At 42.7% G+C, this 26616-nt stretch overlaps 1 protein-coding gene across 5 annotated transcripts in view; it reads left to right on the forward strand.

Moving 5' to 3' along the window:
• Positions 1-26616, forward strand: part of RASA4B (RAS p21 protein activator 4B) — a 50123-nt gene that overhangs the window by 8458 nt on the left and 15049 nt on the right. The window contains exons 1-7 of one of the 5 annotated variants that reach the window (XM_079955538.1): positions 13144-13640; positions 13796-13852; positions 14301-14414; positions 16144-16205; positions 19979-20108; positions 24675-24783; positions 26003-26137. In XM_079955538.1, the coding sequence (XP_079811664.1) occupies positions 14395-14414; positions 16144-16205; positions 19979-20108; positions 24675-24783; positions 26003-26137 (456 nt within the window). In that variant the 5' untranslated portion in view covers positions 13144-13640; positions 13796-13852; positions 14301-14394. Of the gene's footprint in view, positions 1-13143; positions 13641-13795; positions 13853-14300; positions 14415-16143; positions 16206-19976; positions 20109-24674; positions 24784-26002; positions 26138-26616 lie in introns of those variants that run through there. The other 4 variants (XM_079955535.1, XM_079955537.1, XM_079955536.1 and 1 more) reach the window with 4 other exon arrangements.

Here is a 26616-nt window from a genome sequence, read left to right on the forward strand (position 1 = left end):
CTGAGCAATCACACACAAATAGTGAGGATTGGGCCTGTTACATCTACCTCTCTGAAGCTCAGCGCTGGCACCCCACAGGGATGTGGGCTGAGTCCCTACCTGTACTCATTGTATACATATGACTGCATTTCATCTGATCCATCCACTGCAATTATTAAGTTTGCAGATTATACCAATGGGTTTAATTACAGGTGGAGATGAATCAGCGTATAGGGAGGAGGTTCAAAAAGTCTCCACATGGTGCCTAGAGAACAACTTGCACCTAAATATATCAGCAAGACAAAGGAGATGGTGTTGGACTTTCGGAGGAAGAGAGAGGAACTAGCCCCGTTGTATATCAGGTGTGTGTGTGTGTGGAGAGAGTCTCTTCCTTTAAATTCCTGGGAGTTTACCTTAGTGAAGACCTCACTTGGAAAATCAACAGAGACTCCATTTCCTCAGGGTCTTGCGAAAGAACCATGTCAAACAAAAATTGATGATCTCCTTCTACCGGGCCACAATAGAAAGTGTCCTTTCATACTGTATTACAGTGTGGTACACTGGTTTGACAGCCACGGACAGGAAGTCCCTACAGAGGGTGGCAAATACAGCACATGACATCATGGGCTGTCCTCGGAGTTCGTTAGATGACATCGTGGGAGACCGCTGCCTCAGGAGAGCGAGGAAAATTCTTAGGGATGACTCACACCCTGGCCAGCACTTCTTTAATCTCCTACCTTTGGGCAGGAGATACAGAAGTATAGTCAGCCGCACCAACAGGTTAAAGAAAAGTTGGGCTGTTGGGCTGCTGAATGGAAAAAAAATAGTGGTGTAATTGACTTCTGATAAGCACACAGAGCGCGAACAAGACTGAGTGTATGGGGGGACGGCTCATTTAATTTCACTGCACACAGGCGGTGTAGTGACAATAAAGGTTTATTTTTTATTTCTTTATTATTATTATTATTATTATTATTTATTATTATTATTATTATTATACCTGAACCTGGAACCTTTTGCATGCAAGGCTGGGGACATCAGGCTAAGTTCCAAAACAATTGCAAACAACGAAGCGCTGCATACCTTCGACATTATGGAAGGACTGATGAAGCCCCAAATGCACAACACATTTTCTAGCACTGAACCTGCTGAAGCTAGGATGAGAAATTGGCTCGGAGCCCTGGTCGTGTCTATAAAGCCATCCCTGTGAAAATCCTGCTGTAGAGCAGGCAGTCCAAACGCTGGTGTGCTCAGGGGCTCTATGGAAAGTCTGGGAAGAACAGAAGGAAGGACAGCTGCAAATGGTAGAGCTCAGTGGCTGCTCTGTCCTTTTGAGAACTTGTGATTCACCTGCAACGTAAGCATGACGGACCAGAATTGGTGGGGAGAGGAGGCACTTGAAAAGACTAGGAAGGATTCGCGTAGTGATTTAAGGAGAGCCTTACAAAGTTCACACAGAAATATAACAATGTTAGGCTTAACTCATCTGCGGAAACAACTCAGTGGTTATTAAGAAGAAAAATGATAACAACATGAAGACTGGAAGATGGGTTTTGTGAACATCAAAAGCAGCAGAAATATGAGATGATTGGACCCTCACTGAGCTTGAAACATGGGAACCCCCCCCCCAAAAAAAAATTAAAATTTGGCAAAATATTTGGACTATAAAATATGTATTGGTATAATTTGGAATAATGTGATATGATTGGATTGTTAAATGGAAAACTTAATAAAATTTATTAAAAAAAGAAAGGACTAGGAAGGATTAGGAGTATGAAAGATGGAGAAGGAGGAAGCAGATAAAGAACACAGATGAAGGAAGCAATAAAAAAACCCCTGAAAATCTGCCATGCAGTGCATTGTAACCGCTGTGACAGGAAGAAAAATCATGATGTGGTCTGTCTGGACCCTCTATAATTTTTAAGCAGTCGATGGGTGAGGTGTGGGAAGCTTGAGTAATAGAAATACCAAGACAGTTCCCTGCCCCAAGCAGCTTACAATCTATGCAGTTAGGTATCGAGTAGGGTGTCAGCAACTTGACTTCAGTGAAACAAGACAACAGACGGATCAGGCAAAGGGTTCAATCCCAGCATGCTGTGGTGCAGTCATACCATGAGGACTCGAATCATAGCTAGCAAACATGTATTTTACAGCATTTCTAAACTTTATTTTGTGCCTTTATGGGGAAAAAATGGTTGAAACGTTTTGGCCTCTTTTCTTTCTACTCCACATATTGTGTACATTTTACATACTCACTAAAGTTTCCTTGTTCTGGTGACTAATATTCCCCTTTGAAAAAGAAAACAAAGAACTTCACTTTAGCAACATATTAGAGAGGGTCTCTTACCCCTCCCACTTCCCCCTGCCAGTGTACCTTTTACCGGAAGGCTCTCTGGGTAATTGGAAACCTTGTGGATCTGTCAACAAAGCATAAAACCTTACAGAGGGAGGAAATGATTTTGAGTGTGACCTTTTAAAGCTGTTTATTCAATGCTAACAGCCCGGAGACCTCCAGAAGAAAAACATGTTTTGTTATGGGTTGAGGAAGTTCTTAGTCTGTACTCAGGATTGGGGAGAAGAAAAAAAGTGGATTAAATATATCTTTCAGATGAACAAATTACGTAGAGATCCTCTGTTGCAAGCTTTTTTCCCTCTGAAGGCTTTCCTTTTTTGATCTCTTTCTAGTAGTATTTAAGACCGTCATCACATTCCTTCCCCGACTCAATTTTCTTCAAATGTTTTGTAAGATACCCTCATCCTCTGTACGGCACCACACTCAGAAATCTTTAAGAAGGACATCTGCCTTAAGCGAAGTTCTTCGAAGGTCAAATTGTTGGGTTGTATAATCAAAGCATCCATACCATTAAACCCTTAATTATGTTTATTTGGAAGGAAAGCCCCTTTGAATGCAGTAGAACTTACCATGGGGAGGTGGTATTTGGAGATTGCAGCCACGCATGAGAACTAGAAACGTGGATATCTTTCAAAATGAAAATTGGGAATTTCAAGATTTTCTGCTAAGTTGGGGATGGAACTGTTGTGTTCCTATGGTTTCTTCCATATTTAAACAAGTAGGTCCTACCTCAGTTGACTTGATGAAACTGGCAAAGATTAGGGTTGGTGCCGAGTAACTGGGGGACAGTTTGGTTGGTGGGGAGATGGAATGCCTGTACTGTAGTAAGTTTTCTCACAAAGCTTTCTGAGTCCTCACCTTCTCTGTGTATGGAAGTGCTCTGTGAGAGAATGTTCTTGGGTGGAGGCCAATCTTCTTTGTGGTCCATTGGAGGAAAATCTTGAGCCAGGAGCCTCAGCCAAAAATAGTTTTTGTGTGTGTGTATTTTATGGTAAAAGAATGCATACAACAGAAATAAGATTTAAAACAAGGGCCCATCAAAACATAAATGTGAGCACACTCAAATATTACAAAGGGCAGATGTGTTTTGACATCAAGTCTTCACTGGTGGCCAGAATTATGACCAGATAGTAGGTGGGGGCAGGAAGTTTAAAATAGTACCTGAGGAGAATACGTATCTTATTGTGGCTAAATCTTTATTCTGACACTCACCCTTAGGCTTAAAAAAACAAAAAACTCTTCATTTCAATAATGGGATCAAACATCATCAGGATACAGGATGTTTGAACCCTACATAAAAAAATGGTAACACAAAAATGCAAAGGAGAACGTTAAATGCAAAGCTTTTTAAATAATTATATGCAGGTTTGGCCTTCAGTCTCACTCCTGAGTAGGAATGAGGGAGAAAATCGATTCACTTCACATTTAAAGTTAAGTATATCAAATTTGCACTTTTCAAAGCAACATGAGAACCAAAATACAGCCATCCATCAAAATTAGCACACATCCAAATTTTGTAATGCAGTCGCTGAACAAAAGAACGTTTACAAAAGCCCACATATGGGGGGGGATGGGCATAAAAATAAATATATTGGTGAAAATGACGTCTGAAACTGCATTGCATTAGAAGGAACTGCATGCCAAAATGTGTTAATTAGGACGTATTCACGCTAAAAGACTGAAGAAGTTTTCATTTTGCCAGCTACAATGCGAGCTTTGCTAAGTGGTTTTAAGTGGCGTTCAGGCCCTATGAACAATCCTTCTGTCTTTTGCAGCCCTCTCCCCACCATGTTCTTAAAATTTCATAGAATCATAGAATTTTAGAGTTGGAAGGGACCCTAAGGCTCATCTAGTCCAACCCGCGACAACCCTCTTTTTGTCCAATGTGGGTCTCAAAACCCACGACCCTGATATTAAAAGTCTCATGCTTACCGGTATATCAGTGGAGCTGTTTATTCCACTGACTTGTCAATAACAGCCAGCAGCCAAATGGTTAAATGCAGAACTCAGCAGCTGTAAATCCAGCTCCTGAGATATCTCTATTTCCCCCAATCTCACAGGGCACCCTTTTTTCGAATTAAATGGTTGTTTATTTTTCGGCCTTTAGCTTGCAAATGATTAACTAAGGCCAAGGCAGGGAGCTGAAAATAGGATAATTCAGGTGTGCATTCCATTATTTGGTCTCCTTCTATACAGTGCCTCAAGCTGCGCTGATTAATGAAGAGTAGAGGAAGGAATCCATTTATGGCACCACCTCAGGCTCTAGCTTGGCCAGGTGTGGTCTCCCCGATGTCATATGCTCTGCCTAAATGCACGTTGCAAGGAAACAAATCAAAAAGCAAAGAACACCCAGCATGAGGGCTAGCACCATGAGGCATTTAAGGCTACCGATCACCCAAACTGAACTTACGATCAAATGTTGCACCCCCTTGGCTCACCTGCCCATCTGTCTCTTATCTCGAGGTGGCAGGGTGCAATGAAGAGGGCGACCCATGCACTTTGCATGTGGCATCCTTGAGACACGAAGACCACATTCTTTTGCAGTCAAGTGGTGTATAAATTTTATGAAATATAATACAGTTAAGAACTTAATTTGTTCTGGAGGTCTGTTCTTAACCTGAAACTGTTCTTAACCTGAAGCACCACTTTAGCTAATGGGGCCTCCTACTGCCGCTGTGCCGTTGCTGCACGATTTCTGTTCTCATTCTGAAGCAAAGTTCTTAACCCCAGGTCCTGACAGTAAGAGCTGTTTGACAGTGGAATTTTCTGCCAAGGAGTGTGGTGGAGTCTCCTTTGGAGGTCTTTAAGCAGAGGCTTGACAACCATATGTCAGGAGTGCTCTGATGGTGTTTCCTGCTTGGCAGGGGGTTGGACTCGATGGCCCTTGTGGTCTCTTCCAGCTCTATGATTCTATGATTCTACTATTTCTGGGTTAGTGGAGTCTGTAACCTGAAGCGTCTTTAACCCGAGGTACCACTGTATTACTACTAGCAACGATCTGGACCCTGCCCTTTTTTTGTGTGAATGCTACTGAAGATTGCATTAGATCTGTCAGCAGGTCCATGAGGATGCCTGCTCGGCTTTCTCCCGAGGAGACATTTATCAGATAATGTAAGGAACATAATAGACATTTTGGAAATGTTAGAAGTTAATATAAATACAAAAGCTGTTTTGATATTTGTTGATGTGGAGAAAGCCTTTGACAATATTTCTTGGACTTTTATGAAGAAGAATCTCCAGGGGATGGGGGTAGGTCAAGGGTTTGAAAACGGTATAGGCGCAATATATTCTGAACAAAAGGCTAAACTTATAGTGAACAATGTGATTACAGAAGAACTTAAGATAGAAAAAGGGACACGCCAGGGGTGCCCAATTTCCCCATTACTTTTTATCTCGGTCCTGGAGGTTTTGCTGAACATGATAAGAAAGGACCAGCTGGTTAAAGGGGTTCAGGTCGGAGTGAAACACTATAAACTGAGAGCATTTGCAGATGATTTGGTACTTACATTACAAGAGCCAGAATCTAGTTCCAAAAGGGTTTTGGAATTAATTCAAGAATTTGGTCAAGTGGCAGGATTTAAATTGAACAAGTCAAAAACTAAGGTATTGGAGAAAAATTTAACAGATACTGAGAAAGAGAGGTTTCAGAATGAGACAGGTTTAACTGTGGTTAAGAGTGTAAAATATTTAGGGATTAATATGACAGCTAAAAATATGAACTTATTTAAAGACAACTATGAGAAATGTTGGAAACAAGTGAAAAAAGATTTAGAAATTTGGTCAAATTTGAAGCTTTCTTTGTCTGGTAGAATAGCAGTTATAAAGATGAATGTATTGCCTAGAATGTTGTTTCTGTTCCAAACATTGCAAATTGTGGATAAGATGGAATGTTTCGGGGGTTGGCAGCAAGACATCTCTAAATTTATCTGGCAGGGCAAAAAGCCCAGAATAAAATTTAAGATTTTAACTGATGCAAAGGAAAGGGGGGGATTCGCCCTGCCAGATTTGAAACTTTACTATGAATCAGCAGCTTTTTGCTGGTTAAAAGATTGGCTGCTTCTTGAGAACACAGACATTTTAGATTTGGAAGGTTTTAATAACTTCTTTGGGTGGCATGCATATTTGTGGTACGACAAAGTTAAGGCTCATAAAGGCTTTAAAAACCATATTGTTAGGAAAGCATTGTATAATGTTTGGATTAAATATAAAGATCTGCTGGAGAACAAAACTCCAAGGTGGCTGTCACCAATGGAGGCAAAGGCATTGAAAAAGCTCAATACGGAGTCTAAATGGCCAAAATATTGTGAAATCTTGGAACAGGAGGATAACAAGTGGAAATTGCAGAGTTTTGAGAATCTAAAAGATAAAGTGCTTCACTATTAAATAATGGAGGTTTATAAGTTGGACAGGAAAATTGGTTTTCAGGTGGAAAAATCAAAATTAGAAGCAGAACTGTTAGAACCCAATACTAAGAATTTGTCAAAAATGTATAACTTGCTGTTGAAATGGAATACACAGGATGAAACGGTTAAGTCAGCTATGATTAAGTGGGCACAAGATATTGGTCATAACATTATGTTTGCTGACTGGGAAAGGTTGTGGACCACCGGTATGAAATTTACGGCGTGTAACGCCTTGAGAGAGAATATTATGAAAATGATTTATAAGTGGTACATGACTCCAGTCAAGCTTGCAAAAATTTACCACTTATCAGATAACAAATGTTGGAAATGTAAAGAAAATGAAGGTACATTCTTTCACCTCTGGTGGACATGCCCAAGGATTAAGGCTTTCTGGGAAATGATATATAATGAAAAAGGTATTTAAATATACCTTCTTGAAGAAACCAGAGGCCTTTCTCCTGGGTATGGTTAGCCATGTGGTGCTAAAGAAGGACAGAACGTTTTTTATGTATGCTACAACAGCAGCAAGGATACTCATTGCAAAGTATTGGAAGACACCAGATCTACCCACTCTGGAAGAATGGCAGATGAAGATGACAGACTATATGGGACTGGCAGAGATGACTGGCAGAATCCGAGACCAGGAGAAAGAGACAGTGGAAGAAGATTGGAAGAAATTTAAAGACTATCTTAATAAATATTATAAAATTAATGAAAGTTAGAATTGACATGGGTTTAAAAACTATGTGGTTTTCAGGGGTGTTGATTATGGAAAAAGAATAGAATTATTAAAAAATATGGGAAGTAAGGGAATGGATTTGCTGATTAGATAATGAAATTAGAATACAGAAGGGGGAGGTATGAGGAGGTCGGGGAAATTAGGTTTAAGAAAATAAGGATGGAAATTATACTTGTTTCTTTTGGTTTTTTGTTTGTGTATGTTTTTATTGTGAAACTTTAATAAATATCATTAAAAAAAAAAAACAACATCAGGATGCCTGCTCATCTTCTGATCAACTTAAAGCATCTATCTTTGGGTGGCAGGAAGGAAGTGACAAGACAAGATGACCTCCTCTACACTGGGAGAAACTTCTAGAAGCCAAGTGGAGGAGCCTGAAATAGGCATCTCTCTCTCTCTCTCTCTCTCTCTCTCTCTCTCTCTCTCTCTCCCTCTCTCAGCAAACTGACACTTGCCATTTCTTTTAACAGAACCATAGATTTGTGGCTGTCCAGGCTCCTGCCAAGGCCTTCCTCGTGGCCATATGGTCTGTTGTGCCTTAGCTGTAGAAATGGCCCTCATGGAACCTGTTTGCTTGCCTTGCAGAGGAAATGAAGTCCCGCTGGCCTCAGCCACTTAATGAACCTTTCCCATATCTAGCAAGTGCCCAGCAGATGGCCAAGCGAATAACTCGGGAGAGGCAATTCCAAAGTCTCTAATTTGATGACACCTTTCTTATTGACTTACTCTCTGTTTCTGCACTCAAAGCCTTTACAGTACTCTTTTTAACAGTGCACATGTTAAGATCTAAGCCACTGATGTGCTTGATCTCCTGCAGAAGCCTGCCACTGCTTTGAAAAAGATGTCTGCAAGGAAGAAGGAGCAGAAGCTCACATTTTGCCAGTAAGACGGGGTGAGGAATTTCAGGCCTGGTGCTGAATGCAGGACTTCAAGGCCTTCCCAGATTAGTCCCAGGGAATTGTAGCTCTGTGAAGGGAACAGGAGTCTCCTAAGAACTCTGCACTGTTAACAAACCGCAGCTCCCATAATTCTTTGAGGGAAAACATTATTCAAAGTAGTGTGTGTTAGGAGAAATTTTCCTGAAAATGCTGAAGAATTTTCATCAGGATTCTTAGAAAGAAAATCCGCAAGTTGGCTGCAGAAATGTGGAGAATCGAATTAAAGCCTGGGGAAATGAGAAACGGAGAAAACTGAAATTAACAGATCTTCCCATCCTTAATCCACGATAACTTCATAAAATGTGTACACGAAAGGACTGCACACCCACTGGTACTTTGCAGCTACTCAGCCTTGCTGCCTGCAATGTGATTGCAGGATGACTTGATGCACGTGCAGAGGGCACCCGATATGGGAGACCCTGTGGTAGCAAATATCCAAGCAGGCTTGAAACCTGGGCATCTCCCTCTCGTTTTAGAAATCTGATAGTGAGAAACACTATCGGAGCAAGAGGCTCATTTGACCTTGAGTTGAGACGGTGGCAAATTGTGCAGGACGGGCCCAAGGGGGCAGTCAGTGAAGCGACTGGAAGGAGGTTAGGTCACAGGTCTCCAAACATCCATTCTCTCAGTTCTATAAATACATGGTTTGGTTACTCACTGCATAAGCTTTGGAAAAGGCCTCTTTATTGACACTTCGGCATTCTCTGAAATCTCTTGTTGGAAAACCTTTCAACTGGAATGTATCCAAAGATGGAGAAAGACAGAGGGGTGGAAGGTCTGGGAACCCAAGCCCTGTGAGGAGCATTTGAGAAAGAAAAGCTGAGTGCGTTTAGTGGTATTGTTGAAGGAGGTATTGTTATTTACATTTATATTGCACCTTTCCTCCATTGAGGCATTCATGGTTCTCCTCCCTCTGTTTTGTCCTTCCAACAACCCTGTGAGGTAGGCTAGGCTGAGAGACTGTGACAGGCCCAAGGTCACCTAGCGAGTTTCGTGGCTGAGTGTGGGGGCTTGTGAACCCCGGTCTTGCAAATCCTAGTTCACAGCATGGATGGTAAGAACATCTGTGTCTGACTCTTAGCATCTGGAATAATGGCAAGGTCCAGTTGTACCCAGTAATTCAGCAGGGTGGCCTGTCCGTTGCAGGGGAAGCTCTGTGCTTTGTGATGGGCAGCAAAAGGCAACCCCCCCCCCCATTTTTTCCTAACTCCCCAAGGGACTGAGTCGCCTAAGTCAATTTGGGGTCAATTTGGGAGAGTCAAAATGGCTTCAGGATTGCTCTCCTGTACTATTTCAGGCACATGGTTTATATACTCATGTATGTGTTTGCCTTGTACATTTTATGAATATTCTTTCTATATTTGAGACCTTAGAATTCTTTATAACAGCTATTAGCCCACTTCCAGTCAGGGAATTGTGGGAAAGGTATTGATCTTTGCACTGGGCCCCAAATCTCCTCACTGGTTTTAAACAGCTAGTTGTGTTTCCGAAGAGCGGCGTTAGTGAGAAAGAGAAACCCAGATGCCTGCCATGTTAATTTGATCAGGGGCAAGTTAAGCCCTGTCAGCGAGAGCGAGAGTTTGTCTCTCACACAGCCTTCACCGGCTGCCCATGGAAGTCTTCCATCTTTGCATAGCTATATTGACACCCTGCCTTTGCAGCGCATCCCTCAAAGAACCCAAAGAGAGAACTGTTGTTAAGGGTATTGGGAATGATACTTCTGTGAGGGGCAAACTACAGTTCCCATTGTTCTTTTTGGGGAGGTAGGGGGAGGAATGTTGTTTAAATATATGGTGTGTGTCTACAGCTGTAGTTAGCATATATATATTTCATGCACATTTCTGTACTGTCCCACATAGTAAGCAAGCTGCCTCAACCTGTACACACGAAACAGTGCTTGCAGACGCCTTTGGGGGTTTTAATATTTCTCAGCAGCCCATCAAAACAATTAGAAAATTACTGCCTTGGGCACTGCCACTGTTCCAAAATAAAGGTGGCACATTATCTGCCCTTCCTAGTACTTGTCATCCAAAAGGAAAACACGCACACGTTAATTTAGCCTTCAGTTTGTTGTTTGTTGTTTTTTATATCCAGTTGGTTTCTTTTCCCTTCCTCTTCCTTTGTGCATATGTTCTGGATGAGGCCCCAAGGTTTTAAAATCCTTTTCCTGGAAGCTAAGTGTCTTGTTTGCCTCTGTGGTCTTTTTTTCACAGCCAGGATTCCTTTCTGGTTTTTACATTCAAGCCAAGGCGTTTTGAAGGGTCAGAGTTGCACTTAGGCTGTGTACATACTACTGTTTCTTCTGGCTCCAGTGAGCTCCCACTGCTGGCATGTGAAACTGAGGACGCATAGCTTTAACCACAATCTATATGTATTGTCTAGCTTCTTGAGAAATGTATAGAATATTCGGGGAAACCCGGACGTATGTCAACCCATGTCAGGAATGGAATGGGCGGGGGGAGGGATTTCCAAAAAAAACAGGTCAGAAATAAACAAAGCTCAACAAATTTTATATCTGGATTTTCACTCTCTGAAATATGGCAGCCCTAAAATATAGTATAAATACTAGGGGCTGTTCCCCTGCTAGTTCCATTCACAAGCCCTGCTGCCATTCTGTCTCACATTAAATCCCTAAAGCTTTCACATCCCACCCCATGCAACCAGTAAGCTCACTTGACCTTCCCAACTCCATTCATATCCAGTATTGTGATCTGGCCCTACAAATCCTCCAATGGGGGCTGCGTGATGACAGCCTTACATTTTTATGTATATAGGAAGATATGCAAAATATATTTAAGATCACTAATAAAACATATCATACACACACAGTGCAATGTGAACAGTTTTATTTATTGCCCCCCACAAATAGGATCTTTATGCTTAAACAGCAACAGTGCTTTTTACCTGGCACCTAAAGGTCTATAATGAAGGCACCAGGTGAGCCTTCCTGGGGAGAGGATTCCAAAAATGGGGAGCCACTGCAGAAAAGGCCTTTTCTTGTGTTGCTGCCATCCAGACCTCTCATGGAGGAGGCACACAAAGGAGGGCCTTAGATGATGATATCAAGGTTTGGTTAGGTTCATATGGATTTACAAGCTTTAATGCTTTCAAATTTAATATTTATTTCGCAATAATTTTTTAAACGCCAGCTTTCCAGTGCTGTGGTAGCTATTATCCTACTTTAATTAAGCTCACTTGGGTCAACATCTTATAGTTCATTTCCTGCAGCCTGATCACAGTAATAACGTGGGGATGATATTTATTTAAGGTGAAAATGAATCAACAGAGAGAACCTTTGTTAAGCCTAGAAAATCCACAGTAAACCTTTCGGATTTAGCTGCAACCTGCTATGTAATGGAAAGCAATGTTCCAAGTGTCCTTGCAGCCACTGGGCAGGTGAACGACCAGGTCATGAGCGTAGCCCGGGGGGGCAGCTTCCCCCCAATAAATAAAAATCAATAAAAATACATGGCAAATTGAGGTTTGCCCCCCCCCAACAAATGGCCTGCCCCCTGCCCTAACAAAAATCCTGGCTACATCTATGGACCAGGTCCTTGGGCTCTCAAATTAACTTGCATAGTTTTTCTTGGTGGGGAGGAGATGCATAAAAATGGAGGCTGGTCCATAAGGGTGAATGGAGGTCTGCTCTACCAACCTAAGCATGACCCTACTGCCTGCCTTATTTATATCTGGCCCAACGGTTGGCACCAGACATTGGATTCCTCTTTTGTGGTGTTGGCTCTGTAGAACACAACTAGGAGGAGGATGGGGACAAACTAGATTTAGTGGTCTCTGGGCCTGTCCATACCTCTGCTTAATGTAAATTGCCTCACGGCTCCTTTAATTCTCCTTTGTCCATGTGTAATTGTGGAATAAATGAATGAAAATGATATTTATTCTTAGGGAAGGTATGGTGAGGATGACCATGCCTGCCTTAAGACCGATTCTGCGAACAAAGAGGTTCAAAGAAGCCACAAGGAAGGGGCCCTTTGCAGAACTGTTTCTGCATGTTTTACAACCTGAGTTGTAAATGTCTTAACATCCTGAGATGCTGAGACAAAGCAAATGTTGGACTTAAAAGCTTGACTCCCTAAGAGGCTCTTTTCCTGGATAATGTTACAATTAAGTAAAGAATGTATTAGAAGTAGATTGTTAGCCTTGAATTTAGAGGTGACCCAACATAACAAGGAGAAATAGCAGATGATAGTTTAAGAACTAGTACCCTTGCTCAAATGCTTCATGAATATTATAAAACACACCCCTATTGTAAAAACTGCTCATTTGAATGGACATGGGATGTATGTTATTGTTGGGGGTACCTGTTTTACATGTTTAGGAGCAAACATGATGTGGGCGGATCAGGAAGCCTGTAAACTGCAATTTCTTAACCAATAGGAATTGTAGTAGGCATATTTGAACGGTCTTATCTGTGATGTGAACTGGAATGTGCAATCGCCTCTTTCCAGCATGAGTTGGGGGGTTCTTTGCCCACAGTACTGTGTCGACCAGCAATAAATCTGATTCTGCTTGATCATGTTGTAGACTCCTTTCAAAGAGAAATTTGAATCCCTCTGGGAAAAGATCTCTGGGTCAGATTTGTCCAACTATCGTTCTCCATCTGCTGCTGTCCCACAGTTTTTTTCTGCCCTAAATCCAGAGATGTCTTATGCTTTGAAAATCCAAATGGGGAAAAAGGGACATTGATCGCATAGGGAATGTCCAGATAATAGGGAAGAGAAATCTGAAGGGTGGCGGACTTTGCACTGGGAGGAAAACAGAGCTCTGGACATTTCTTTCCCACCAAATTTGATACAGGGAAAAAGAGGTCTGTGGTGCCCCTCCTTAGTCCACAGCTTCATGCCAGAGTGTCGTCCCTCCTAAATGACCAGAAGCGTTGTGTGTGTTCGCCTGTGTAATGATATGGGATTAAAGCATTAGTTGGCTAATTGCACTGATTAAAGCCTACAACTGCTTCCCACCCCTGGCAGAATGTTGTGAGGCAGGATGTGGTGGTGGAGGTGCTGGAAATCTCTCTAATGTAGAAGAAGGCCGTAACTCAGTGGCAGAACGTCCCCTATTCCATCCTTTGCGTATCCAGGTAGGGCTGAGACCCAGGCAAGCCACTACCAGTCAGGGCGAACAAGACTGAGCAAGATGAAACCTTTTCCAGACCCATGAGGACTAGAATCTTGAAAAGGTCTTAGGGCTAAATCTCTGGCATTTCCCAGGTAAGCCTGGGAGAGACCATGCGGGAGACAATGCCAGTGGTCTGACTCTGCATTAGGCACCTTCTTGTGGTGAATCAGTGTGTTCTGGGGGTAATTTGTATCATGCAACAGCCATGGAGAATCTTTATTTGTATTTTCCCCCTTCTTTTGTCCAGTACAGGCAGCAGTGACCCTTACTGCATTGTGAAAATTGACAATGAAGCCATTATCAGGTAAGTGGTGAACATTAGAACACCCACTTTCCCCCCTCCCTCCCTCTTTCTCTCTCTCTCCCTCTCGCCTTGCCCTGCAAAGCAGAGGAAAGGGACCAAAATCTGGACTTAATCCAAGCATACTTTTCATGAGTTACCCCTTGCATTTCAGATTGTGTATGACAGGGGTAGGCAACCTAAGGCCAGGGGCCAATCGCCTTCTGAATCCGTCCTGTGGATGGTCCGGGAATCAGCATGTTTTTACATGAGTAGAATTTGTCCTTTTATTTAAAATGCATCTCTGGGTTATTTGTGGGGCACAGGAATTCGTTCATTTTCCCCACCAAAATATAGTCCAGCCCCCCACATGGTCTGAGGGACTGTGGACCGGCCCATGGCTGAAAAAGGTTGCTGACCCCTTTTCCTTTTAAGCACCTGGTCCTTTTTATCTCTCCCTTCCTCCCACCAGGACAGCCACTGTGTGGAAAACACTATTTCCTTTCTGGGGCGAAGAATACGAAGTCCACCTCCCCCCCACCTTCCACTGCGTGTCATTCTATGTCATGGACGAAGATGCACTCAGGTATGACATCACTTCCTGCGGAGATGAGGCTCTTCCTCCTGGCTCTCCTTTTTAACGGCGCTGCATCTGCGCAGCAAGTTTTTGTGGACTCCATGCTTCTAGTGCATGCAAGCTTTGTGGAGCATCCTCGCAACACCATCCTCATTGAAATGCCACACATACCCCTCATTTTACTTGTATTTACCCTTTCGGCAGAAATTTCAATAGGTTCAAAATAAATATATGTGGAAGTGATAAATCTGGAAAACATAGTGCCTTGCACCTTAAAAGCTGCAGTGGTAAACCTTTCTTAAGCTTTCTTTTCTGTAAATAAATAAATGAATAAATGTGCTACTGCTAAGCTTGGGTCTTCTGACACCTCCCTGTTGTGTGTGGCTGGTGCCATTTCTAAAAAAATTATTATATTTATATATCACTATTTATTTAAAATAATAATCTTTTTTAGATAATATTTTTTATTAGTTTTTCAATTACAATAATCGAATAAAAGCCTCATTATAATAATGCCAAATTAATATACAATTACTAATCCCAATCATTCCGATGCCAAATTATATAATTTAGGTGGCCTCCCACGTGCTAGAATTGATGGTTTGATGATTTACCCAGTACTTTATTTAAAATAATAATCAGAGCGGTTTACATCAATTGTACATAAAACCATGCAATAAAGACCATATTAAAAAAAAACTTAAAAATAACTTCCAGTAGCACCTTAAAGACCAACTAAGTTAGTTCTTGGTATGAGCTTTCATGTGCATGCACACTCTTCAGATATACCAGGTCAGATATCTGAAGAAGTGTGCATGCACACGAAAGCTCATACCAAGAACTAACTTAGTTGGTCTTTAAGGTGCTACTGGAAGGAATTTTTTTTGTTTTGACTATGGCAGACCAACACGGCTACCTATCTGTAACTTAAAAATAACTATTGTGGAAAGATGTATTCTTATTGGCCTGCATAAGCCTGATGGAATAGAAAAGCTTTCAGCGTGTATTTGAAAGTCGAAACAGAAGGTGCCTGCTGAATCTGTATTGGCAGAATGTTCCACATTACTGAGCGGATGACAGTACAGCATCCCTGATAGATGGGCCGGCTGGCCAGGCCTGGATATGTACCTTTTGCTACCTGAGGTGAAGGACAAGATTGTAGCCACCCATCCCGTAATGCAAGATGGTATCCCAACCCCCTGTACAGAATCTGACCTGGTTGCTAATTGAAACATGAATATCACAAGATCTCCCACTTTATCTGTGGGGTTCAGGGGAATGGCGGGTGAGCTGTTGCCACTCCCAACATCCGCTGCCTGAAGCAGGTACATCACTCTGCCTGGGGCAAGGACCGGCCCTGCACTCATCCTCTTAGGAATTATGTGCAAGCAAGAAGAACCCTGACCCCAAGGCAGCCTCTTCCACTGCCAAGAAATTCTTTTACCATTTGGAAATAACATTCTGGGGAAAGGTGTCTGTTCCTAGTGCTAAAAGGAAAAGGAGTAGCATTGGGAGAGGGTTTCTCAGATGGGTCGCCAGGAAAGGTTGTTGTATCACATGTCTTTAGGTGATACTGTGGGTTTCAATGTGAGACAATCTCCCTCTCTTGCCTCCAGTCCAATTTCAGTTCTAGTCCAGATCAATAAAACCTGAAATGCCCCAGACTTATACTCTCTGGTTTCTTGGACATCCCATTTACCTTAGGTTTTTTTGTTTTTGTTTTCTTTTCTCATGCCAGCCGGGATGACGTCATCGGGAAGGTCTGCATCACCCAAAGTCTGTTGGCTGAGCACCCAAAAGGTGAGATTATTCCCTCTGTTGGGAGAGGTAAATAATTTTGAATGAGTAAATTGAACAAATTTGGTGCACGGTCCCTGCCCCAAAAAGTCAGTATCTGCAGATAGAGTCCTTCCCAAATAACTAAAGCAGGCGAACCTCCCATTTCTTTCTCATTTTCTTTGCCTTCCCCCCTTATTCTTAGTAAAGAAGGATGTTTGATGGATAACAAATTTGGCAACGAATTGTAAGATCACATTCATTTTTTTAAAACAGTGTTTCTGGCCATACAAAGAGTACCTTTAAACACATGGGACGGTTACCTGAGCCTCGAGATGCATGTGAACTCTGCACAACCCAGTCTTGACTGTTGTGTGCAAACTCTCATACTGTAACTGCTGCTCATGATCAGCTATACAGCGAGGGGAGGGGAATGTGCAAATTAAATGCAGATATGTAGATATTCCTGTTTTGCACAATTTATTCCAAACACAGACTGTAGGAGTGAGAGGATCCCCTAACAGAATCCTCTGCTATTTATCCATGCAGATTCCAGATTCAGCTGCTTCTCCCTCCAATTCATATAAGTCCCATTTCTCTCTCTTTGTGTTATTCTTGTGGGTCTGAACCCAGAACAGGTTTGAGGGCAGCAGTCAAGTACTGGATCCGAGCTGGATCTCCTGCTTCCACCCACTTCCATCTTATCTGTCTACCTTCCTAGACAGGAGCAAAGAGAGGACGTGATCTGCTGGCTCAAGGATCAGGGGATGTCTTGGGAGGCCCAGTGACTCATCTTTGGGATGGAGGCGGAGAGAGAGATTGTGTCTGTGAAAAGAATCTTCCTCTCTTGACCTTTGGGGTGATTTCTGCCCAGTAACTTAGATGCTTTCCCAAGATTCAGAGGTGATGATTGCTTTCTTGGCTTTAGGCCTGGGTTCAGGGTCTCCTGGAGAACAAATCCCTGAGCTGGCTGTGTGAATATTGCAATGTTTTCATGTGGTTTTGTGGGTCTGCTATGCAGGTTATTCATCTCTCAGGAGGACAGCACGCCCTCCAACATCTCACAGAGCACACTTGTAATGCCACAGTTCTTTGTGAGTTGCTCCACTATAGTTTTTTATTATTATTTGTTGCAGATATGCATATACCGTTTTTCATCAAATGAGATTGCAGATACATTTATGAGGAAATCAGACAACAGAATTAAACAGTGCAGTATATCAGCCTTTGACAGCCTAGTTTCCTCCAGAGTCTAGAGCAGAGGTATCCTTTTATTTAAAATGCATCTCTGGGTTATTTGTCGGGCATAGGAATTCTTTCTGGTTTTTCCCCTAAATATAGTCCAGCCCACCACATGGTCTGAGGGACGGTGGACCGGCCCACAGCTGAAAAAGTTTGCTGACCCCTGGTCTAGAGGTTTTGGACTACAGGTCCCATTTTTGTTTTTGTTTTTTCTCATGGCATTTAGGTTAAAAAAAAAAAAGCAGATACTGTGTTGCAGGCTGGCAATGAAGAATTGAATCCAATGCTTCTTTGATGAAAATAGGGACGTCTTATTCCATCATCATCATTTTATTATTTAAACCCAACCCATCTGATTAGGTTGCCCCAACCAATCTGGGTAGCTTCCAACGTCTATAAAAACAAAATAAAGCTTTAAACATTAAAAAAGCTTCCCTATACAGGGCTGCCTTCATATGTCTTCTAAAGGTTGTATAGTTACTTATCTCCTTGGCTCCGGGGGGGCGGGGGTTGTTGCATAACTCCATACCCTCCAACATTTCTGTGATGAAAATAGGGGCATCCTGAGGAAAAGTGGGACATTTCAGGATCAAATTAGAAACCTGGACAGCTTCTGTGAATCCGGAACTGTCCCTGGAAAATAGGGACATTTGGAGGGTCTGCAATGCTAGCCCTACACAGAACAGACCAGTAAATTGGAGCAAGTGGTCCATTCATTTTGTGTGAAATTCCCTCCCTCTTGCATCACTGCAGCAGCTGCATTCTGTTCGTTGACAACATTGCATGACTGACTCTTCCCTGTCTGCAGCTAATGAGAGACTTCCTTTTTCTGCTGCATTTCTAGGTCTGAACTTTAAAATGCTGTGTCTGTGTGCTTTTGCTTTGGGGTTTTTTCACTAGCACTTTCCCCCCATGAAAACATGCTCTTTACCGCTGAATCGGACCAAATGGCAATCCGCGAAAAATTTGAATTGAAGTTTGTTTTCTGACTTAGCGTTAAAAAGCAGGTTTTCCTGGGGAAAGTGACAAAAGCGGCAAAAAAAATAAAAATAAAAGTGCTCAGGCACAGAGCTTTAAAGTGCCAACCTCTGCCTAGAAAGCGCAGGGCAAAAGGTAGGCGTGGATGATCCCACGCCTTTAGCCCATAACTCTTTCCTAGCATAGGCAAGACCCAGCACATTTACTGGCTTGTTCCAATAAATGGGATGGAAAAGATGAACAGGGTGACAACAGTGCCGGATTTATATATAAGCTAAACAAGCTATACATTAGGGCCCCTGGGCCCCAAAAAAAATTAAAGGGGGAAAAAACTGGATGTACATTTCCAAAATATAAGATAAAAAATAAAATAAAACCTACATACAGCAACAGTGTTTTGTGTTGTGTAGGCTCCTATGATGTAAGTAATGGGCCACGCCTTCTAGCCTGCTCCTTAAAATATCACTGGTTTGCTCATTTCTATATATAGGGTGCCTCCATTCTGCATGGACTGGTTGCATGGTGACATATGCAAATGGCTTTAGATACCTATTAGGTCCATAAATTACCATATAGCGTATATTCAACACAAAAAACAGTGACAATTTGTTGTTGACAAAGGACAGCTGGCCATATAAAGGGCCCTGTTACCTTCAGTAGCTTAGGGGCTCATCAAACCTAAATCTGGCCCTGGACTAGGTGGCAAGAGGACTAAGAGCTAAGGAAGACTCCAGAGTCAGAATAAAATGTCAAAGAAGTTTTTAACAGTCTCCAGCTGTGTACACACTCCTGTTTAATCCACATCAGGATGCTCCCACTGCTGGTTTGGGAAGCGTTAAACACATAATGTCAGCCAATATCCATATCTGTCTTGTTGCTTCTTAGGAAATATATATATTTATTTTGGTCAATAACTAGTAGAGTTCTTAGGAAATATTTTACACTGTATTTTTGTGTTGTGAACTAACCTGAGATCTATGGATGAAGGGCAGTATACAGCAATTTTTTTAAAAAAAAAGTAGTATAAACACCGACAACTGGGAAACACTGGCCTGCGAGTGCTCCAAATGGAGAACAACCTTTACCAAAGGTGTCATGGACTTTCAGGACGCTTGAACTCAGGGCAAAGGGGAGAAACGTGCTAAGAGGAAGGCACGCTTGGCTAACCCTCACCGTGACCAACTCCCACCCGGAAACCTATGTCCCCACTGTGGAAGGATGTGTGGATCTAGAATTGGCCCCCACAGTCACTTATGGACTCGCTGTTAAAACCATGTTCATGGAAGACAATCTTGCTCGACTACGAGTGATCGCCAGAGAAGAAGACAGATTTTTAAAAGTAAAAAATAAAATACTGTTTTGTGGTGTGGTTTTCAACAAATCAGCTTCGACCGGAACTGAGAAAAACAATCTATCTGTGCTTTCAGCTGGTAATGCGCACTCAGCCTTCATGACCCTTGTGGTCCTTTTCCAGCTCTATGATTCCGTGATCTTCTTTGACCATCCCTGTGAGGGTAGGGCACGGTTGCCCCTGAGTTGAAAATCTTGTGCTTCCTTCTCCCTGTCTCTGTTCCCAGGCTATAATGGCTGGCTGAACCTCACTGAAATTGACCCAGACGAGGAAGTTCAGGGGGAAATCCATCTCCAGATTGAGATCGTTGACAGCGGTGCCGTGAGAAAGCTGCGCTGCACTGTGTTTGATGCCAGGTAAGGCTGTGCTGTGCCAGAGACGAGGTTGCAGGGCAAGGGTTTGCAACCTCCCCTCCCCTGTGACCTTATGCCATCCAGCCCTCTATCTGATTTTAAGGTGCTTCCACAAGCTGTAAAGCCCAGACCCTTTGGCTGGAGCAATCTGCCCCTCTTCCCCCACAAAGACTCCTCAGTACTGTAGCTTACCCCTCACAGAACTACAGTTTTCAGCATCCTTAACAAACTACAATTCCCAGGATTCATAAATTCATTCATTTATGCTTTTCAAGTTTATACATTTCACTAATTTTACAATCATTTTGACATTTCAAAACTTGACTTCCTTCTCCCTCTTTCTGCGGTTCCTTAAATTTATTTTTAATACCTTCCACATATCCAGATTAACGTAATTTGCTCATTTATTCATTTACTTTAAATATATACTCTGGTCAAACTGCAGGTTATTACAATAATCCTGCCAGTGTTCTTATCTGTTTACAATTTACCTGTAAATATTCAATAAACCATTTCCATTCTTTGCTAAAAAGTTTGTTATCTTGATTTCTTATTCTTCTGGTAGGTTTAGCCATTTCTGCATATTCCATAAATTTTTGTATCCATTCCTCCCTTGCTGGGACTTCTGCTTATTGCCATTTTGGGGCGAGTAACATTCTTGCCACTCTAGTCACATACCTGAATAAGTTTCTATACAGTTTTGGTAGTTCTGCCCCTATAATTCCCAAAAGAAAAGCTTCTGGGTTGTTGTTTTTTTACAAATGATATATTAAACATCATTTTCAATTCATTACATATCAGTTCATTACATACCCCACCCATCTGGCTGGGGGAAACCCAGCCAGATGGGCGGGGTATAAATAAATAAATTATTATTATTAAATTATTATTTCCCAGTAAGCTTTAACCTTACTACAAGGCCACCACATATGATAAAAAGAAACTTATTTCTCTTTACATCCCAGGATTCCTTGTTGGAGCTCATGTGCTTTGAATGTGTGGTGTTTGCACAATCTGAGTCAGGCCACCAGCCCTTGCAACTCAGTCTTGCCTACAGCAGCCTTCTTGGGTTTCTGTCCTGGCTCCCAGGTCTACTCAGGGATACTGGAGATTGGAGATGGGGCCTTCTAGATGCAGAGCATGCACTCTGCCACTGAGCTACTCTGTGTGGAGTCTGTCCCTCCGCCCCCCCCCCCCCGAGGATCAAGCCAAGCCCTTTGTCAGGGAACATTCTGAGCCCTCTCTAATTGCAAGAGCCCTTAATCATGGGGGATTGGCTGACTGAAGGAATGAGCTGTGCCGTTCCTTTAAGAACAACAGAGAGAACACAGGGCGGTAATGCTGGGTCAGATAGACAGCCCTTCCAGCTTATTAATAAAAATTATTAATGATTTCGGTGAATAGCACTTGTGAAAGTGCTTCCCATAAATTTTCTTGCTCTAGAGCTGGCACAGTACAGCAGCTAAGAGACTGAGCCCTCACAGGGATTTTATTTGTCAATTTTTTTTGACTACATTTTATTTTAGTCAATTTTTTGTTGGCAATATATTTTATATTACAAATTTCCCATATAATACATAATCGTTTTTTCTTTTATCGACTTCCCATCCCATTTTTCATGGTGTTTTTTTTTATTCTTCCCCTTTGCTGCACCCTATCTTTCTTCTTTTATATCATAACCATAATACAATAATCTCTCATTCTTTCTGTTGCTCGTAGTTCGAATCATGCTCACAAATTCATCATCCTATAATATTTCTTCAAACAATCTGGAAAAGGCTTCCATTCCTCCTTAAAGCAATCATCGTTCTCTAATTTTAGCTGTTAGCTTTGCAGATTTAGCCTAGCCCATTGCTTATCCATTCTTCTTTGGTGGGAACTACTACTTCTTCTTTTCATTTCTGTGCATAAAGAATCCTAGCTTCATACATAAACAACCTAACCATCTTATTTGGGGACTTCCGTCCTTATAATCCTTAGATTCGTTAGTCGATTTTTAAAAAGTCTATATCCCACCTTTGCTCAAAGGGGCTCAAGGCGTCATGCGTGGCTCTCCCTCTCTCCCTGTTGCCCTCACAACAACCCTGTGGGGTAGGCTAGGCTAAGAAACTGTGACTAAACCAAGGTTACCCAGTGAGCATCATTACCGAGTAGGGATTTGAATTCTTCCAGGCAGCTTTTGACAAACGAGCCTCTCTCTCCTGGCCTCAGTCCCCTTCCCTGTTTGTAAAATGGGGAATAATGCTGATGTACCTTACAGGGTTGTTTTTGCTTTTATTTAAATTTGCCTTCTGCCAGGTCAGACCCGTGGTTCTAGCTGAGACCCATCTAGCTCAGATTGTCCATTCATTGACTGCTAGCGGCTGTCCAGGATCCCCAGCTGGGGAATGAATCGGGGATCTTCTTCATGCAAAGCTCTGCTCTAATAGAAATGCTGAACCCACTTTGACCATTTGCATTAAAAATCAGAGGGGGCGGGCAGGGAAATCAACCAACATAATTGCATAGCTGGTATGAAACAGCGCAAGGAGGATTCATGGTTTTGTGGTGGGCACAGCAAAGATGAGACGGAAGGCAAAGTTCAGGCTTGCGAGGGTGTAGCAGGGAATGCCTGATCATTGCTGCTGTGCAAGCGGAGGATCTGGCGATGTGAGTCAGAGATGCGTTTTTATAAAGCAATAAACTTTCCCAATTTTCCTTTCTTTACTGTCTCGCGGTATCCACCAGTTCTCTGCTGGAAATAATCCTTTCATTAAAATGAAACTCTCAAACTCGGCGGGAGAAAAACATTGAATGTTCAAAAGGAAGCCTGTGCAGAGTGACGCTGTGTTTGAATGCTGGGCCCCCGGAAGAGGGTGCAAAGCCATATGCTAAGGGCTAGTGGGGGTGTTGTTGTTGTTGTTTAGTTGTTTAGTCGTGTCCGACTCTTCGTGACCGCATGGACCAAAGCACGCCAGGCACTTCTGTCTTCCACTGCCTCCCGCAGTTTGGTCAAACTCATGCTGGCAGCTTCGAGAACACTGTCCAACCATCTCGTCCTCTGTTGTCCCCTTCTCCTTGTGCCCTCCATCTTTCCCAGCCTCAGGGTCTTTTCCACGGAGTCTTCTCTTCTCATGAGGTGGCCAAAATATTGGAGCCTCAGCTTCAGGATCTGTCCTTCCAGTGAGCACTCAGGGCTGATTTCCTTAAGAATGGAGAGGTTTGTTCTTCTTGCAGTCCATGGGACTCTCAAGAGTCTCCTCCAGCACTATAATTCAAAAGCATCAATTCTTTGGCGATCAGCCTTCTTTATGGTCCAGTTCTCACTTCCATACATCACTGCTGGGAAAGTGGGGGTGTTAAGGGATGGTAATACTACAGAAGAATGTTAGAAAACAGCAACACAAGCCCTTTGACAGAAAGAGAAAACGAGGGGAGCAATTTAGGGGAGCCATGGCAGCTTGACAGAGATTGTGATGCCATGTGACTTTTACTTTTTTGTTCATTCTTTGTTTACGTGCTTTCTTCCGAGCCTCAGATCTAAAAGTGCCCAAATTTGCTCATTCTTCAGTTTGCTGTATAGCCTTCTCTGTTTCTCTTATGTAACTGAGGTTGCGAATAAGGTTACGAGTAATAGGCTGAACCAAAGCATTTTGCAGAAGGAAATTGCAACCCCACCCTCAAATAAAGGCAGACTGTGTACACACCATATATTTAAAGCACTCGCAAAAAATTTTCAGAATGGTAGTTTGCTGGGAATTTCAGAGGTGAACTACAGTTCCCAGAGTTCTATTATTTGGGGTGCGAAATGTGCTTTAAATGCACCTGTCAGTTTGGGTTTCTATGTTCCTCAGTTTTTCAGTCTTAACTTCAGTTTGCAACATTTCCACGTCAGTCTGTGGAATGTAGAGAAATTTTAAAAAATTGGGAAATGATATACAATGAGATGAAGAAAATGTTTAAAATGACATTTGTAAAAAAACCAGAAGCATTTTTGTTAGGGATTGTAGGACAAGACCTGCCAAGGAAAATAAAGAATTTATGTATGCTACAACAGTGGCAAGAGTCTTGATTGCGCAAGGATGGAAGAATGAGGAAACCCCAACAAAAGAACAGTGGCAAGAGAAATTGATGAACTATGCAGAACTGGCAAAATTGACATGCAAATTGCGAGGCAAGGACAACAGTTACTTTAAAGAAGATTGGGAGCCTTTTTCAAATTATCTAAAAAGACAACAAAATGAACTGGACTCCTTGGCAGGTTTTGAATAAACATACACAAATTTATTGAGGGTTAATATAGTAGATATATAATATAAGGATGTATACAATTTTACAAAAAAACCACCACTTCTGATGTGGGTTGCCCCGGACATTTTAACCAATTTTGGAAATTCCACCTAGGCGCTATTTCTGACAGATGAATTCCAGTTGTGTCCGGGAAAATCCCAGACATATGGCAGCCCTGCTTAGCGTACCAGTTCTAATCAAATCCTAACATTTATTAAACCCCAAGCATTTAGCACCCGCAGATCTATAACAATATTCTCTCTCTCTCTCTCTCTCTCTCTCTCTCTCCTTCCTTCACAGAGATTTGGCTCGGAAAGACAGAAACGGAGCCTCTGATCCCTTCGTCAGAGTCCGCTATAATGGCAAGACACAGGAAACTTTGGTGAGCTCCAGCTGTAAGGAGAACAAGGTGCCGGTGTGGGGATGGGGATAGGGGAAGGGCTACATAAGGCATTTAAGGGCAGGTGCATGCCATGCACAGAAAGTATGTTGCTTTCCCCCACAAAGAGCCACAGGAACTGTACTTTAAGGCCTTGTTGGGAATGACAGCTCTGTAAGGGTGAAACTACTGTTCCTAGAGTGGGGAGCTGTGAGCTTTAAATGTGTGGTCTGAGTCTGCGCTCTGGAGAGGCAGCCACTGCGCCTGCCAGATATATCCCACTATCGTATTTGTTTCCCCAGCCTTAAGTCCAGATGGGCAGGGTACAAATACAGTGGTACCTCTGGTTACAAACTTATTTCGTTCCGGAGGTCCGTTCTTAACTTGAAACCGTTCTTAACCTGAGGTACCACTTTAGCTATTGGGGCCTCCTGCTGCCACCGCCACGCAATTTCTGTTCTCATCCTGAGGTAAAGTTCTTAACCCGAGGTACTACTCCGGGTTAGCGGAGTCTGTAACCTGAAGTGTTTGTAACCCGAGGTGTTTGTAACCCGAGGTACCACTGTAATAAAATTATTATGATGATCACTGTATATTAAGTCCTGTACAAGCCTAGGCGAGTGGGGCCCAAAACAGCAGACTGTCCCAGTGTGAAGCGTTCTAGTTCAGGATGCTCCTTTTCATTCCTCCTCCCAACTGGCTTTCCATTCCCTGTTCACTCGGTGTATGAGTCCCCGTTTGACTCTTTTTCTCGTACCACTTTTATTAGCTCCCCCCTCCCTCCGCAAAAGAAAGATATTTGGTACTTTGGCAAATTTGGGAAATTGCTGGTCCCTCTCTGGCTACATAAGAACCAGGCCTCAAAATAATGGAGGTCATTTTTAGCACACACAAATGGAAACTCTGCCCCAAACATTGCAGGTGTGTGCGTCTCGGGAAGAACCTTCACAGCTCTCTTTTTTCAGGAAGGGAATGGTCCAAAATGAGGCTCCAGCTGGTCAAGTGAGAGAGTGAACGGGCATGTGTCTCTCTCTCTCTAATCCTCTTTTTTCTAGCCACTTCATTCCATCCAGTGTTATGAGTTTGGGCGGGTCAGTCTGGATGACATCCTTGGCTCCCCAGCAGGCTCTTCCTCCTCTTCCTCCTCCTCCTCTTCCTCCTCCTCCACCTGTTCTCACCAGCATCTTTTAAAGAATTTGCTTTCGGGAGGAAGAATTTGCTTCCTTTATTGGCTTTGCCTGTCGTCCAGGTGATCAAAAAATCTTGCTACCCAAGGTGGAATGAGACCTTTGAGTTCGACCTGGACGAGTCGGCTGTGGAGAAGCTCTGCGTCATCGAAGTCTGGGATTGGGATCTCGTCAGCAGGAACGATTTTCTGGGGAAGGTGAGCAGTGGGGAAGGAGGGCTTGGAAGAAGATACATTTAAACCTTCTCCTAGCAAGGGGGCTGTCCTGTTCAAAGGCTGATCTCTTCGGTTTTCTGCCTTTGCGTTCTGTGTACTTTTTTTTAAAGGAATTCCCGCTTTCAGGAGGGTGGGGGAATAAACATTTTAAAATCAAATACGATTGCAGCAAGCATAGAGATATGGAAAAGGCTGGAGTGACGGGCAGATGGGAAAGACGGTCCTACATTTGGCGTGCCTCTTGTACACTGCCCTGTGCAATTGGAGGGCAAGTTATAAATGCTTCTCGTATATAAAAATAAATGGGAAAAGCTGCCGCTCAGGGAATGTGGCTCTCAACAGAGAAGAGCACTGTCCACTCACAACACTGACTTATGGGGGTGCTCAGAAGTGTTGCTGAGCCGCCCCTGGCCAGTTTTTAGTATATATTGTTAACCAATAGGTCTTTCTCATTCCCTGCT

This window comes from Podarcis cretensis (assembly GCF_951804945.1).
Source record: "Podarcis cretensis genome assembly, chromosome: 15".
Lineage (NCBI taxonomy): Eukaryota > Metazoa > Chordata > Lepidosauria > Squamata > Lacertidae > Podarcis > Podarcis cretensis.